Source organism: Lepidochelys olivacea (assembly GCF_965140295.1).
Source record: "Lepidochelys olivacea isolate rLepOli2 genome assembly, chromosome: 16".
Lineage (NCBI taxonomy): Eukaryota > Metazoa > Chordata > Testudines > Cheloniidae > Lepidochelys > Lepidochelys olivacea.
In genome coordinates this window covers 4,820,137-4,837,121 of record NC_140426.1, presented here as the reverse complement: position 1 = coordinate 4,837,121, position 16,985 = coordinate 4,820,137, and the positions used below count along the sequence as shown (strand labels likewise).

The following is a 16,985-nucleotide window of genomic DNA, read 5'->3' as shown; positions in this document are numbered from 1 at the left end:
CTGTGGTCAAGGACAGAACATTCCCATCACCCTCCATAGCAAGGTCATTTCCTCCCTCTGCTCCCCATATCGTAAGGTCAGAGGTCTTTTCTGTAGCCACAGTAGGACAGTCGCAGTCATGAGCTAAGAAGCAGAGAGTCACATCCTCACATTTCCTCTAAATTACATCAAAACAATGTCATATCGGGCTGTGAAGACTGTGCTCCTGTCCTAACAGTGCCCACCACCACCAGATAAAGAAACAGAGCTTAAAAAGTTTATAGAAAACTTTGTTTGACAGCATTCTGCCTGGCAAGGAACCACTTCTCAACAGTTGTGGTTGTGAAATCTCTACTTCTATTGTTTTGTCTTTACGGACCCCACTTCTCTATTGTTTATCTGTAGGGTCTCTGTCTGGTTCTTTGATCATTTCTGTCTGTGGCATAACTAATTTTGCAAGATTTAAATCAACTCAGGCGCTGGGGTCTGATTGAGTAAAGAATGGTTTCACAATGGGCTAGGATGGGTAAAAATACTGTCTTATAACACTTCAGTTTACAATGGTTGGTGACGGTAGCGCTAAGCAGGACTCAAGTTTCACTATATAAACTGGGATCCAAAAGGAAGTTCTTTAGCACCCAACTCCAGGACACAGCCCAGGATCAGAGCTGCCAGACCTCAACACCTGCCAATCATACTGTGCAGAAGCTGTAGCTCCAAATGACCTGATCCTGCCTGGTCACCAGGAAAAGTTCATCTGCCTTATTGGGAGTGAGGAGCATTGTCTGCTTAGCCTCTGTGTTCTGTTTTGGTAACTTAATAAATAGAGAATATTACTGTGCAAGGCTCCTTCACTGGAAAAGGCCCTGCAGACCCGCAGAAGATTGTGCCCTGAGCCCTAAGAACTGGGTAAGGATGGGGGCACAGGCTCCAACTTTTGTTGGCACCGGTGGGTGCTTGTACACCCCCCCCCGGCCTGGCCCCGCCCCAACTCCACCCCTCCCTGCCCCTGTTGGATACCTCCCCAAACCCCTGCCCTGGCCCCGCCTCCTCCCCCAAGCGTCTTGCATTCCCCCTCCTCCCCCCTCCCTCCCAGGCTTGCCGCGTGAAACAGCTATTTTGCGGCGCATGCGCTGGGAGGGAGCAGGGAGAAGCAGGACCCAGCGGCGCGCTCAGGGGAAGAGGCAGAGCGGAGGGGAGGCAGAGGTGAGCTGGGGCAGGGACACAGAGTCGGCGCCTGTGGATGGGGGTTCCTATATTACATCTTGAGCCCACGGAAGTGCCTAGAGTGTGTGGGTAACAGAATTGTCCGGGGGAAAGGTCAGTTCTCAAACTCCCTTCTCCATTTCACATGGCCAGTAACATGTCAGCAGATCGGGCTTATGCCCCCGGTCTACAACAACACCCCCCATTCACCTCAAGGAAGGCTCCAGGCACAGATCCCAGGCCACCTGTGGCTCCAAGATTCGGGTGTCAAACCCTAACACCCCTAGCATGAACCCCAGGGAGTTGAAAGGGCCAGAATCATCAGACTTGGCGGGGTCAAACTTGGCCACAAAAGAAGGGCTGGTAAGAAATGAGCATTGGTGAGATGGCAGAGGATTGGGCAGTCCCAGGAATGACAATGAAATGGACTGGTCTCGAAAGGCCGGCACATTTCCTTGGCAACCCAAACACAACAGCCCTCAGCTAGAGCATGGAAACTGACACTGACCAGCAGGTTCCATGGCCTGTGCTGAAGGGAAGCAAACAGCATGGAGAGTGAAAGCTTTATGATTCCCTCTAGGTCAGTGTTTCTCAAACTGGAGTCCATGAGGGTATTCCAGGGGGTCTTCTGGCCCCGCCGATCAACTCCTGCCCCTCCCTCTCAGTGCCTCCTGCATGCTGCAGAACAGCTGTTCCACGGCGTGCAGGAAGCGCTGGGAGGGAGGGGGAGGAGCGAGGATGGGGCATGCTTGGGGGAAGGGGCGGAAAGAGGTGGGGAAGAGGAAGGGTGGGGGTGGGAAGAGGTGGGGTGGGGCCTTGGGGGAAGGGGTGGAGTGGAGGCAGGGCCTGGGGCTGAGCAGGTGACTTGCGGGTCTGCAAAAAATTTTAAATCAAAATGGGGGTCCTTGATTTGCTAAAGTTTGGGAACCGCTGCTCTAGGTAAAACTCCCCAGTGCTCCCTGTAACACAGAAATGGGCACATGGTGTTCCCTGGGGCAGCTCCTCATCTGGTGTAAGTCAGCGTCGCTCACTTGACATCGGTCTGAACAGAGCCACGCTGACTTAGGGCAGCTGAGGGTATGGGCTGGGAGTTCTAACCCGAATGAATGCAGGAATTTGATATAATCTCCTTGTTTCCAGTGTTTGGCAGCTGATCAGATTCCCTGTACTGCTCTCTTGCTGCTCTCACATCTCTCTCGCATTTCAAATGAGACAGAACTTGGTGATCCCTTCTCTTGTTGGCTGAGGCAGCACCAAAAGGCAGGGCAGCTCTCCTGCCCTTGCTCAGAACTCAAGCCCTAATGTAATACTGCTAATACATATCGCTAAGCAAACATGAACAGATCTTTGCAGCCTCCACAACCCCTCAGAGATAGATAGGTGATTTTACCCCCAACGCATGGGGGGAAACTGAGGCACAAAGTGGTTAAGTGATTTGTCCAAGGTCACGCAGTGCATCAGTTTCAGCTCAGGACTTAGAACTCCAGACTCTGTCTCAGCCGCACTTTCCCGCAGCTCACATGACCCCTGTCAGCAGCTTGACTAGGGGCAGTCCTGGGACCAACTTGCAGGCCCCAGTCTGCAGAGGGAAGGGATGGGCTAGAGGGCAACACACTGTTACCCTGTATCTGGGCCAGCAGAGCGCCCTAGAGCAGCAGCCTTGCAGAGGCATCAGGGGCTCCCAGCAGCAAAAGGGCAGCAGTTCCCATGCACTGGAACCTGCCCAGCTCCTCTCTCATTCATCTCACTCAGTCTTGGGCCAGTTCACACCCAGCACAAGCTAGCTCAATGTCGCTGAAGGCAATGGACCTGCACCTGCTGCCAGTGGGGTTGAATTTGGCCCCTGACTGAGTATGCCTATTGCTGCATGATAGGTCTCCTGCTGCTGGCTTTGCATGCCAGCCTCAGGTGCTCACTGAGTGTTGATCCTTGTGCTCTCCCACCCGGGTCAGGTTGGAGCAGAACACGAGCTGTTCTGTTCAGAGGGCGTGCACTGTGCCTGGGGACAAGGGGTGAGTGGATCTGCCAGGGGGCCTGTCAGCAGCTCCCTTTTGCTTCCCTAGGAGGCAGCAGCTCCAGCGTGCACCGAGAAGGGAGGGCTCTGAGGAGAGTCGCAAGAGATCCCAGATCTGGGAACCCCGCTGCCGGTGTGGTTAGTCTGGAGTTACACCAGGCTGGCTTGCCTGTGCTCCCCAGTGGGGAGATGTATATGCTTCTAGAGCAGCTGAGCAATGAGAAGAGGCAGGTTATGGCTTTATGATATGGGATTAGTGGGCGGAGCAGCCTTCCCCCCCCAGGGTGAAGGCAGCCCAAGTGCTAGGAGGCTGGGCATGGCCACTGCCTGGCTGCTGGCCGCTGAGTGGTGTGAATTGGTCTTGTGCTCCTAGCAGACAAAGCCAGCCACCGTTGCAAGTCATTAGTGCCCCTGCCTGATACCTTAGCAGAAGAGCCAAGGACAGAATGGCCAGTGGAAACCAGCTGCACCTCTGCCCCCTAGCGAGGGGCTCTGCAGATCCGGGCGAGGCACGTGAACAGGGCAGCATGCGTGCGATGCACTACGCACACATACTGCTTGGCGTGCCCGCTAGTAGCAGTTCTAAAACTATTGCTGTTGAGTACAGCAAATGCACGGTCAACTACACTACCCAGAACCCTCCTGGGGAAGATTAGTGTGACTGTGGGGACAATGAAAGCTAAAGCAAGGTGCAGTACGGGCAGCACCCCTCGAGTTCTGGGTCATGCCCGTGTGTAAACACATCCCCCTCTACTGACTGATCCACTAGAGGACAACAGCCTCCTCCTGCAGCTATTGGTAATGGAGTTACTCCTCCAGCTCAAGTGGGCAAGGCTTGTGGGTTGAATCTGAAAGTCCTAGGCTGGCCCCTGGTCACACCCCACGGCGGAGCGTGGCGGGGAGGCGTCATTACATGGCCGGGGGAAGTCTGCATGGTCAGGGCCTCGCCTGGCCGTGGAGGGTGGCTGCATTCAACTCTCAAGCCGGTGTTTTCAGAAGCATGACCTGGTGGCTGCGCACCGTGGCCCAGCGTCTCAACTTTGCCGCACAGGAGCTGGGTGCAGCAGGCAGGGCCAACAGCGCCTTTGGTGACTGGGACTGGTGGGTGCAGCCCAAGGTACCATAAGCCCTGCCCGCTCAGTGAGGGGACCCCAGGAGCCAGCCAGCTTCGTCACTGGGCAAAGAATGAAGAGCCATGGCCCGCAGCCAACTGAAACCCCAGAGGTGACAGCAACAAAAAGCCAACCCCGCTGGTGAGGTCAGGGCCCCAGAACTCAGCTGATACCGTGGGAGAATGAACAAACAAATGGGGGAGGCCACTCCAGCCTACCCGAACCTCAACCAAGGGGGTGGAGCCACAGAACCCGGGACAATGAATGAGCAACTAGGGGCAGGGTGCAGTGCACCAAGATAGACAGCCCTGGAGGCTGCACCCCCAAACAGCAGGAGGATGCTGTTCCACAGGGCCCCTCTCTGGGGTGGGGAGGGCAATCCAGCCTCTGTGAGCTAGTCAACCCTCAGCCTCAGACCATGCCAGCAGAGGGGTCACTTGGTGCTTTGGTTTTAAGCCCAGTGGATGGAACACTGTAGCCAAACTCTGGACTTGGCATCACGTCCGGGTTGTTGAAGCCCCATTGCATGAAAAAGACGGCCCCCACCCGCCCTTCTGCCACTACGTCCCCATCCACCTGGAGAAGCTGAGAGCTCCACAGAAAAGATGCCAGGGAGAGGGAAAGCTGCTGGCATGGCACCTGTGGCTTTGCTGGGTAATTGCACAGCTGAGAGGTTTGGAATCCATGCCCCCTCCCCCCCCCATTGGCTCCTCCTCGAATGCCCCCAGACAGGTGCTGCAGCAGGGGGCTGTTGCTAAGGTACATTGTCCTGGCCACGCTCAGTGAGCGGCTGGCATCTGACAGTCTCAGTGCACCCGAGAGACGCCAATGCTCATAAAAGTCATTCACCTTGTCCAATGGGAGTAACGCCTCCCCTTGGAATCCATGTGTGGAGCTCTGGTGTGAGGGCGAGCCACAAAGCCAGCAGAGACCCCATCTAAAACACGGGTAGGGGGCAGACTAGTGGCAGGATCCCACCAAAAGCAGGGGCGCGGAAGGCTCTCAGATGCGTCCAGCCAGGGAGGGGCTCCGACAGCAAACCCACCCATTTCACTTGGCACTAGTGGGCCCCCTGGCCCAGGAGCGAGTGGCCGTATCCCTGCAGGTCAGGGTGGGCACTCCGGTGGAGGCGGGGTGTGGGGAGGGGCCCCTGTTGTCTGTTGCTGTCAGCCCACATGGTGCAGCCCTCGGATGATGGTGGAGCTCAGCTGAGCAACAGGGAACCAGGAGGGGCCAGTGACTCAGCTCGTCCCTTGTCGTCCTTTGGGACTGGAGCACGGGGAGGAGCTCATTGCCAAGGGCTGGGAGGCCTGGTGCGTAGGCAGAGCCACGGCTCCTGACTGCCCCATCCTGGGCCTGGCTGGCTGCATGGCAGGGGCTTGCTGCACCCAGGGGCGCTGGAACAACTTGTACAGTGGGGGTGCTGAGAGCCACTAAACCAAACTGTGAATTCTGTAGATGATGGAAACCATTCAAGCCAGCAGCTCCAGCATGCCTTACAGGGCCCCCAAATTCCTCTCGCCCATGCTCAGGTAACTCTGGGCAGCTCCACCCCTCCTGCTCCAATGCAGCTGTCAACCACCAGCCAGCTGGTGGCTTGCCGGCCCCTGGCTCTGGAGCTGGGGCGTTTGGGGGTAGGATGGGCAGGCCGACCCCATGGGGAGCTCCAGCCACGGGCGCAGGTTTGCTGTGTTGGGGGCAGTGCTGGAGTCCGAAGGAAGTAGCTGGGCTGAGCAGACGCTCCCTGGACTCCAAAGAGACTAAGACTCTTGTGTGGCCCCTGGCTCGGCCCATCCCGAGCCCAGGCACTGTCACGGCCTGGGGCCTGTCTCTGGGACCCCGAGGCTGGTGTCATGGACAGGCTAGCACACGAGGGCCCCTGCAGGAAATCCCATGGCCTCAGCTGGTCGGGCACGCCTTGGGAAGTTGGGCTGCTGCAGAGGAGAAACAGGAGGGGGTCTAGCAGAACACCCTGGGCTCTCAATTAACATGCCAGCTGCGGGGGGGGAGGGGGCAGCACACCGCAGGCAACTGGCTTCAAACAGCAAGTTGGCTGGACTGTGCCGCAGTGGGGTAGGGGCTGAGAGTTAGAGCTGCTGGGCTGCAAGGAATTCATTAGTCTTAAGGCTGGCAAGGGACCTGATCCTGAGATACCCGCCCTGGCTGCAATGAGGGGGCCTCCATGCCCTCAGCCTTCCCTCCCCGTCCCCCCACGTTACAACGGGGAGCGCCCTGAGGAGAAGGTATGTGCCTGAAGCCAGCAGAGGGGGAGCTCTGGAAGACCTCCCCCAGCACACAGCCCTGCAGCATGTGCAGGGATCCCGCTACAGGCTGGAGATGCTCCCTGGCAGAATTTGGCAGTGAACTGAAGCTGGCAAGCGTCCAAGCTCCTTTTCTGGGACAGAGGAGAAACAAGGATGGCAGCAGCTGTGAGCAGCCTCACAGGGCAGTCACCTGCTGCCTGCACCTGGCAGCAACTCCAGCACCAGCGCAATGGCAGGGACGCCAGTGAGGGGTGCTCATCATGCATCTTCTGTGCCCTGTGCCTGCACCCTCTGGGAGAGCCTGTTCTGCACCAGCTCACTGCTGCTCCTCTCTGAGCTTTGGCCTCCCACCCCACCGGCAGGGAGCTCCGGGGAAGCCCTCTGCATGGCAGGACGGGGGAGCTCCCACAGGACAGCGCCAGACTCCGGCCTGTGGGCAGGGGGCAGTCAGTGGTGCTGTATTTACACTAGGCCCAGCTGATTTCCAGCTCTGCATGCAAGCACAGCAACCCCTCCAGAGAAACTGCATCCTGAACCCAGCCTCTGCCGTAAGGACTGCCCCAGCGGGGCGGCCCCTGGGAAAGCCCCTTCAGCCTGTCTTCTTTAAAACACGGGCCACCCCCACTCCTCAGAGCCAGGTTCCTCCTGGCAGGGCTGTTCCATGCCCACCCTGTGTGCAGGCACGAACACCCATCCCATGAGCACACGTAATCCATGCCCACCTCATGCCTGTACCTTGCACGATCCCTGCCCCAAGCACATGCCTCATGCACATCCATGCATGCCCCCTGCACGCCAGCGTTCACTCTCCTCCCCTCCCCACTCAGCAGCTGCGCTGGACTTCGGCTAAAAGTGTAACCAGAAAACATTTGGCACTTTCCCTGAAAGCACCTGCCCTGCCCCTTGCAGGTGGCTGCCTCCCCCAAACAGAGACCCCCCTTCACAACACAGCTTTAACCCCTTTGAAACCATGGGGTGGCTGCTGCAGAGCACCACCTGAGTGGCTTCCCTGCTAGCCCAGGTCCTTGGCACACTCAGAGATGGCAATAAATGGGAGAAGAGGAAAAACAGACCCCGGCTGGCACTGTGGCCATCCAATGCCAGGGAAGTGCAAAGGCATGTGGTGGAGTGAATTTAACCCTGAACTTGCTGGACTGTTTGCAGCCCCGGAAGGGCCCAGTACAGCACTCTGATCTGCTCCTGGGATTGCTCTTTGTGATCTCACTTGTTTGGGCGCTGGGGCCCTGCAGTAAGCAGCTCCCATCACTCAGGAGTGGGGCCCGGCTTAGGGCAGGAGCTCCCTGGCAAAGATCACAGCCTCCCTTCGCAGCGCAGGGAGACATCTGCTCCCCCCAGCCCAAGCGAGAGCGAGCGGAGCTTTCCCTGCATCAGGCTGGTGCGTAAGGTGCAGGCTGGGATGCGGAGTGCCTACTTGCTCTCTGCACGGCCCCACGGAGGAGCCTCCCCAAATAAACCCAAGGGCTGCTGGTGCAGCAAGTCCTGAAGCCAGAGCAAGGCCTGCAGGGCATTACCATAATTAAGAGGCTGTTCCAGGAAGGTGGCCCCTTGGAGAGCCACCTCAAGCAGGGGCTGGCGCACAGCAGGATAAATCCTGGCTCAGGAGACACTGGCTCCTTTACCGAGGAGCTGGGGAGAGGGCGGCAATGTCTGGGCTGGGTGGGCTGAGGCCCTTCTTCCTGCCCCTTGCAGAGAGGAGCACGGATGGTGGTGGCTGGCCGCTGGGCTCCAGCTGTCTCCAGTGCGGAGCCCCCTCATGTGGCGCAGCTTACCCCTCCCCGACTGACATTAGCCGGCCTGCAGAGGCCCTCTTCCTCCGCCACAGCTGTCCTTACATTGGGTTTTGCTGGCCTAGCTGTGTTGCTGAGAGGGAGGCGGGCAGGGGTGGTTCTTCACTCCCTGACCAACGTAGCTTTCAGTGTAGCCCAAGCCTCAGGGAGCACCTAGGCAGGGAGGGCCAGCCAGTGAGAGCCAGGCTCACAAGGACAAGGTCAAAGCGGGCCCACATGCAGAGGGCAGGGAGGGTTGGATCTGCAATCCCCTGCGAGGATAAAGGCTGGCTGGCTCAGGCTTGGTGTCTGAGGGGCTGGTTCTGGGGTTCTGGTTTGGATCAATGGCACAAGGGGGCTGAGCGGGCAAATCCAGTCCTCCACCCAGGCACCATTTGACATCTCCAGGTCCAGCCCAGCCCCAAGAAGGGCAGGCTGGGGTACCTTTAGCATCCAGCGCCCTACAGCCAGACCCTGGACCAGCCTGAGCTCACCGACGCCTGGAGTCGCTGCATGCCAGGCAGCGCCCCCGTCTCTGCACTGATGTCACATGGATCAGGGTACGGCCCCGAGCTCCTGCAATTCCCCTTACAGCTTGGCACTGCCCTGGGGACCGGAAGCCAGGGGAACCCTGAGCATTACAAGGGGGAGGCTCACTGTGGCCAGAGCGCGCACTCAGCCAAGCAGCGCAGCCTCCCTAGGGGAAAACCAGGCCCATCCAGCTCGAAGGAGCAGATGGAGTGGCCCTGGGTGTCCGGAAGGCCATGCTCTGGGGCCATTCTGATCCCAGGGCCATGGTTGGAGCTCAGAGAAAGAATTACTGGGATTTTCAAAGCTCTTGGCTCAGGCCTTGCCTCGGCCACTGGGAAGGAGGCTGAAAGGCTAGGGAGCCCTGCACTAGGATCAGGGCTAGTTAATACGGCCAGTGAAGTTCAGGAGCATGGCAGCGTGGCTTTGAATTCCACTGGGGAGGCCAAATTGGGCAAAACTCCAGATGGGTTTGAGCCCCCTGGGGGACCCAGACGGCATGGTGATGCCCAGAGAGGAGGAGCAGTGTAGACGCTGCCAGAAACAGTCCACTCTTCTGCAGTTCTCCCCAGGCATGGGGAGCTGAGTGAGATGTAAGCAAGGGCAGGCCGGGGGCAGGAGGAGCTCTCCTCCTGGGCCTGTCTCAGGAGTTTTATTCTCGATGACAATGCAAAGAAACCAACTTCGCTCGAGATCCTGCTGCAACATGGGCTGGCCCAGGATTCACTGGAAAGCCCTAAGCCCCCTGGCTTCCAGGGCCCCAGCTCCCCCAGCAGAGCACAGCCCAGGACTCCTGCACTTTAAGAAGCCAGCACCAGACCCCACCTGTGCCTGGGGCCCCTCCATTCTCAGAGGAGCTGGCCACACACACCTTTGGGACCCAGGGAGCGCAGCCCTCTCAGTGCTGTTCCTTGGCTTCGCACTAGGGCCAGGTTGGGTACCACACTCCCCGCTCAGTTATGCAGGGAGGGGTGGGAATGACCTGCTGCAATAGAGAGGACGGAGGTGGGCTTGACCTTCCTACTTGGAGGAGAACGGGGGGCGGCCGCTGCTGGTTTTGCCCTGGAAGTGGCTTATTGTCAGTTACAGATACAGTGCATCAGGTGTCTTGAAACTTTTACCCCTCACGGCCTCCTGAGTACCTAAGTCAGGCCCTGGCAGACTCCCACACTGGCCTGGCAGAGCAGGAGGGTCCTCCCCCAGCCCACGCGGCGCTCACAGGGCCTGAGCACCCCAGGAGGTCTGGGGTCCCCCACTCTCAGCCAGGGGGCAGGGAGAGCTCAGCGCCACACAGAATGGGGCCCTCGTGTTGGCAGCGGAGACTGACTCAGCACTTGGGAGGGGCTGGAGGGGGACACAGGGATTTTGGCAAGTGGAAGCAGTGTCTGTGGACAGGCGGGCAGCTGTGCACAGGCCTGAGGAGAGGGGATGCCTACTGCATAGAGACCACATAGAGCCTCATACTGTGTAGAGACCGTCAGAGTGCTCCTGTATAGAGCCACATGCTGTATAAAGACCATCTACAGGGCCCACTGTAGATTCATACTGTATAGACACTGTATTGACCCTCATATTGTATAGTGCCCATAATGAGCCCATACTGTATTGAGCCTCATATCGTATAGAGCCCACATTGTATAGCAGGGGCGTAGCCACGAGTGGGCCTGGGAGGGCCGTGGCCCACCCACTTAGCATCCTGCCCCCCAGCTCTGCTCCGGCCCTAGCTTGCCCCACCTTGCCTGCCCGCCCAGCACGCCAGCCGTGGAGCGGGGTCGGGGCAGGGGGCTTGCCCTGCTCCACCTGCCTGGTGCTCCTGTGGGCAGCGAGGGGCTTTCTCCGCTTCGCCCAGCACTCCAGCCAGGGAGCACTGTCAGGGGTTTACCCCACTCTGCCCACCCGGCGCTCCAGCTGGGGAGCAGAGTCAGGCTCTTGCCCAGCTCCATCCACCCACCCGGTGCTCCAACCGGGAGTGGGGTCAGGGCGTGGGGGTCAGGCTCTTGCCCTGCTCTGTCTGACGCTGCAGCTGGGGAGTGGGGTCGGGGAAAGCCCCAGTGTCCTGCTCCCACTCCCCAGCTGGAGCAGCAGGCGGGCAGAGCGGGGCAAGCCCCCACACCCCAATCCCGCTTCCCAGCAGTGGAGCCTGTTTTTCTGGGGCCCTCCAATTGGCTGGGGCCCCGGACATGCCCCTTTGGCCCAGTGTTTAATCCGCCACTAGGAGGGTGAGCTTCAGGTGACCCAGTGGAGGCAGAGGAGTCCTCAAAAAAGGTAGGTCTGCTCCTTGGGAGGCCAGGCCCGAGGTGGGGCATGGGTCGGGGACAGGAGCCGTTGCCGCCGGACAGCGGAGTCTCCTCCCAGAGCTGAGTGCGTGCCTGGGGCCCCAGGGGGCCTCAGCCAGAGCATCCATTGACCCCAGCAAGGCCGGCTAGAGGGGGTAGGTGGGCCCTGATTCCTCCTCCTCCTCCCTCCACCCAGTCATTGCCGCCCACCCAAAGTCGGAGCCCACCCAAATGTCCCATCCTGGCTCCGCCACTGCTGTGTAGAGCCTCATGCTGCACAGAGACCGTGTAGCGTGCAGGCTGCTCTGAGACTCATCCCATACAGAGCCCAGGTGGGGGGCACACTGTATAGAGACTCATACCATATAACATGCTATACAGAGACTCAAACACACTGGGCCAAATTTTCAAATGAGAGACACAAATGTGTCTGCATAATCCAAAGCCCCTAGTATGCTCCCAAGCCCCGTCTGCACTTACCCCCATGTGCCAAGGCATGGCTCTGAGTCCCCTTCCACGTACAATTATGCAGCCATGCAGACAAATGGGAACTGTTGTGCTAGGACACTGGGCCTACTTGCAGAGGCCAGGTTGAAAACATGCCCCTTCCTGGCTGTCTCCAGAATTAAATAAGGCAGCGATGGGAGGGGGGAGAAGAACTCTCCACTTGGGAGCAGCTATGGGCAAGTTTGGTGTCTAGGCAGAGGGATGGACCGGGCATGGCAGGAAGCTTAAAATGATTGATCTGGCCACACTTGCTTAGAGGTAGCCATGTTGTCTAGTGGTCAGATTTAGGGAGTAGGAACAGGCAGGGCCGCGGGTTCTATGCTGAGCTGTTGTTCGAACAGCTGCAGGCCAGTCACTTATTGCCTGTGCCTTGGCCAAGCCCAGCTGGGAATCAGGTTAAAGGAAGAGAAGGCAGTAAAAGAACCTCACTGAGAGACAGACCTGTGGCACTGGAGTTACCCTCCACGTAGCAGCCCTCTCCTCATGGCAAATCTCATGTGACAGGGCCAGCCCCACCCCTCTATCCCCACCAAGACCAACCAGAATCTAGGGAGCTCAGCAGCTCCTGCCCTGACTAGCCAGTGGCCACAGAGGCAGGTGGCCTGAGCCCCATGGAGTCCATGGATCTGTTGCTGCCCCGTTAGGAGAGCATCTTTCCCAGGCCTCCCCGGGATCCACGCGCCAACAGTTATCTGCTAGAAATGATGGGAAGATTCTGACCGACCAGTTTAGTGCGTCAATAGTAAAATACCTGTCTACAAAGGGGAATAAAGAGGAGGCCCGTGTGGCGTGGCAGCACTGGTCACATGAGGTCGTCCAGGAGGTTGGGGCTGGCGACCCAGTCCAGGGTCCGTGGCTCAGAGGCGGCCATGATCATACACATGAACTGCTTTCCGGTCCGCCTGTCAGTGGGGTAGATGGTGGTGGGCGTGAACCTCTTGTTACTCTCCACGAAGTCGCACAGCTGCTCGTAGATCTTGGGGAACTCATGGCGCAGGAAGACGCCTCGGATCCGCAGCTCCCGCTGGATGTTGATGAAGCAGACCTCCCGGGCCTTCCGCCCTTCCTCCCCCTCCTTGTCGATGTCCGCCGTGCCCGGCGGGGGGGTCAGGATCAAGGTCTCCATGTCCCGCTCCTTCTTCAAGATCTGCTTCTCGGGGCTGGAGGAGGCTAAGGCCACCTTGGCGTATTTCCTGACGGTCGGCACCTGGACCTTGGGGGATGGCCTCACAGGCACTTTTTGTCCAACAGCCACTGTTACATTCAAGAGGAAACATTCCTCAGGGTCATACTGGATGCCAGCCACCCCCAACTCCCGGGCATAATCCCCCAGGCTCTCTGCGTAGCCCTCCAGCTCCCGCAGGGACAGGTAGGTGGGGGACATCAGCAGGCTCTCCAAGCCAAACTGGAGGAAGTTCTCAGCTGAGCCTGAGCTGGGGAAGCCCAGAAACAGCACCCCTCGCCCCCGGGACAGGTACCCCACCTTGGCAATGCGCGAGAAGGCCTTGTGCACCTCGGCATTCTCCCGGCAGAACTGCAGAGCGTGCCGGCAGATGCTCCCGATACGCCCGTAGACACAGCTCTCCTTGTGGATGTCCCAGTCCTCGCGGCGGCAGCTCCGGGAGCAGTAGTAAGTATAGCAGCTGTGGCAGGACTTGAAGTAGAGGCAGGCGTTGAACATGGTCTCCGTGCGCCTGCACTTGGCGTTTGAGCACATCATCATGTCGTCCTCATCCGCGCTCAGCTCCGGGGAGCAGTCATCCTGCTGCTTCTCAAAGCTGCTGCTGGAGACAGACATGGCAAGTGAGCGGCCACCCTGCTCCTTGCGTACGTCTCTGTGGAAGGAACTCGGGCCTGGCTGCTCCTTGGTGGGCCTGGGCTCCCCCACCAATAAAGGCAGCGGCTTCCTGGCCTCCAGCTTCCTGGCGGGCCCGGGCGCCCCGTTGTCGATCAGCCTCTTGAGCTGGTCTGTCAGGCTGTCCCCGTTGCTGGGGCGGCGGCTGGGAGGGGGCTTGGAATCGATGACCAGGTCTGTGATCAGCTCATCCAGCTGCTCCAGGCTGCGCTGGCGGGCGGAGCTGCTTTGGGTGCTCTCTTTGGCAATGGGATCCGAGTAGCAGTGTGTGGTGTGGGAGCGATGCCCATCCCGCCCGGAATCCAGCACATCCCAGCTGGCCGAGCGCTTCTCGGTCTTGCTCAGACCATTGGCTTTGATGTCATTGTCGGTGATGGTGATTTCTGGGGTGACAAACCAGGAGCGGCCGAAGGGGCACCGCCCACTGTCTGCCTGCATCTTCTCCATGATGGAGTTCTCCGAGAGGGAGAGCGCTGCATAGCGCTTGGGGGAACTGGAGAGGTTGATAACCACGGGCTGCCTCCGGTCATCAGGGGATAAGGCACGGTGCTGCTCCCGGGCGAGCAGGTTCTCATAGCTGCGCCCGCGGAACATGGGGTCCTCCCTGCGGACACTGGGTGCCAGGATGTTGTCCCAGGATTTGGAGTAATGCCGGGTGTCTGTGCCTAGGCGGGGTTGGTTGGTGCTGTAGCTGGCATGCCAAGAGGAAAGCAAAGCCTCCTGCCCAGAGGGATGAGGTGCAAAGCGGGACATCTGCAAAGTCTGGTAGGGCAGTGCACCCCGGTCTGGGCAGTACCAGTCGCTGAACTGCAAAGGCTGGGTGCTACGGGCATGAGGGTACGTCCGTGAAATGGATTCTCTCTCATGGTATTTGCCATAATCCTCAGTGTAGAACAACCGGGAGGAGGTGTTCAGAGCGGGGTATACCCTGGGGTCCTCTGTATAGAGGGGTTTGGTGGGCATGCCCCTTGAGGCATAGAATTGAGGGTCTTCTCTGTAGAAGGTGTGGGTAGGGGCTTCCTGGATGGGGTAGGTCCGAGCTTCTTCCACGTAGAAAGTCCTGGGTGGGATGGTGTGGATATTACCTTTGGCTGGGTCCTCTGTGTAGAAGGGCTGTGGAGGGAGGTGACGCCCTGGGTATGGGCGAGGGCACCCCTCGTAGCCAGAGCTTTTCAGTGGAATGCCAGGGCCAGGGCACCCGGCTGGCTCCTCTGTGTAGAAGAACTTGGTGGGCACATTTGGAGCGGAGAAGGTCATACAGCCCCTCTCAGGATAGTCCTGCGGGCAGGGCATGGCCTGGTAAACCCGGCCTCGGGGGTCACCTTCATAGTACTCGTTGGAGTAGGGCAGCCTGTGCTCCCCGCTGTAGGAGTCGCTGGGTGTGGGAGTGCGGGACACAGACACCTGCCTGCTGCTTGGGATGGTCAGGCTCCGGATAGCGCAGGGCAGCCTGGGCCAGTACGGCACCTCCCTCCTGCTCTGGGCCTTCAGGCTGCGTGCCGCGTGCACCAGCACTGCCTCGTCTGGCTTCATGTCCATCCGGCACTTGACATGCAGGCTTGTGGCCGGCCTCCCACCTGGGGCCTCCTCCGGGCAGTTGCTGCTGACACACAGTGGGGAGATGCGGCTGGTGCTGCTCCGCTGGGGCTGCAGCTTGATGGGGTGCACCTCGTTCATTGGGGCCTTCATCGGCGTGTATCCGCTCCCCCTGCGCGGGGACATCTCTGTCCTCGCAGGCTCCCTGGAGAGGCGCACAGCCTCCCGTCCCCGCCTGGCCGGCACAGGGGGAGACGAGGACGACATCTGGATGGGAATAGGAGTGAAGGTGGATTTCACCCGTGGGGCGCTCTTGGACCTCGCTCGCCTCTTTGGCTCCGCCCGAGCCAATGGCTCCTTGGGGCCTTCCCTCCCGTGAGGGGGAGGCCTGCTGTTCTGAACGTCCGACCTGGGAGGAGCCTTCCTGCCTCCGGAGCCTGAGGAAGGCTCGGGGGTGCCTGGGTGCCGGCAGGGGCGCTCCATAGCAGGAGCAGGGGCCAGCTGGTCGTCGAGCGGCTCAAGGAAGTCAAAGCTCCTACAGTGGCGCTTGTTGAAGGGCTGCAGGTCGCGCGGCAGAGATCCAGACATGAAGGTGTCACATTGTGCCAGTGGCTGGCAGATGATGGAATCCCTGGGTGCTGGGCACGTCACCTCTAGGTCTTGATACACCGTAGACACCAGTATGTCAGGTGGGTCGGTTCGTGTCATCTTAAACAAGCTCTTCCTTCTCCAGCTCCTCTTCAGATCATCTCAGGGGAAGCCAGCCAGCCCTGCAACGGGAGAGAGAAGGGGCCTTGAGTCTCATGCCGGAGAGGCCCGCTCACGACAGGCTATTTTTGAAAGCTCCTGATTTTTAGCCAATCTCATGATTTTGGGGGCTTGACTCATGATCCCACAATGCTCGGGACTGGCAATGCTGGGGGGGTCTAGTAGGCACATGTGCAAAAGGGTCCGTGCTGGGGTAAGAACTGGAGCTGGCCGAATGGTGCAGAGACAGTGATGAGGAATTCCAAACGGCCACGGCCTGGTTCAGAATTGGTGAGAACAAGGCTTATTCACATGAATGTTTTGGGGGAGGCTGTTCCCCTAGGAGTGCCCAGTCTGCTCATGACCAAGGGCATGCAGTGCTCAGATACTGCAGTGCCAGAGGCCAGGGCCATGCCAGAGATACCATGAGCATGCATGGCCCTGGATTTACAGAGAGGGTCGAAAATCTGAATTTTCATTCTGCAGGAAACTTCAATATTCCCACATTTGTTTCATTCTGAATCAGGCCACAACAAAGTTGATGTGTCAAATTTTTTTGCCAAATGGAAAGTTTTGATTCAGAAATGTTGCCACATTTTGTTTCAGCTTAATTTGACCTTAATCTTTGTCTATCTGAGGTGTCACAATGCCTCATGCTTCCATCCTCCTCTACTGGCTGAACTCCTTGACTGGACTACACCTCCCATGATGCACCATGGTTATGTGACTCCCATGATGCACCACAGCAGTTCAATCAGAGGGAGGCTAGGATGTATCATGGGTGATGTACTCCAGCCAGAAAGCTTAACCCACAGAGAAGGGGGGGGGGGTGGCAGGCACGAGACACCACAACGGCTCTGGTGGACACAGATTAACATCAAACTGATCCAAAAGGAATTATTTTATTTTGATTTTTCTGAAGGCAAATTGGAAAGTTTCAGCAAAATTGAGATTTTCTTGTCAAAAATGTCAATATTTCAAGAAGTGCAGTTTTCATAAGAAAGAAAGAAAGAATGAAAGAAAATTCCCAGCCAGGTGAATTTATCAGTGCCCGTTCATTCCCTGCTGCCCACCCACCAGGAGGAAGTTGATAACAGGACACACAGAGCAAAGAGAATCATGAGAGGACAGAGAGGCCATGTCCTGGTTGCTCCCTCTCTGGGTTCCGGCCAGC

At 58.5% G+C, this 16,985-nt stretch overlaps 1 protein-coding gene across 6 annotated transcripts in view; it reads right to left on the bottom strand.

The window, feature by feature from the left end:
* Nucleotides 1-1,953: 1,953 nt before the first annotated feature.
* Nucleotides 1,954-16,985, bottom strand: part of AJM1 (apical junction component 1 homolog) — a 32,237-nt gene continuing 17,205 nt past the window's right edge. For all 6 annotated transcript variants that reach the window (XM_084649642.1, XM_084649639.1, XM_084649643.1 and 3 more), the window contains one exon: nt 1,954-15,834. In XM_084649642.1, coding sequence (XP_084505768.1) covers nt 12,476-15,772 — 3,297 coding nt within the window. In that variant the 5' untranslated portion in view covers nt 15,773-15,834 and the 3' untranslated portion in view covers nt 1,954-12,475. The remainder of the gene's footprint in view (nt 15,835-16,985) is intronic.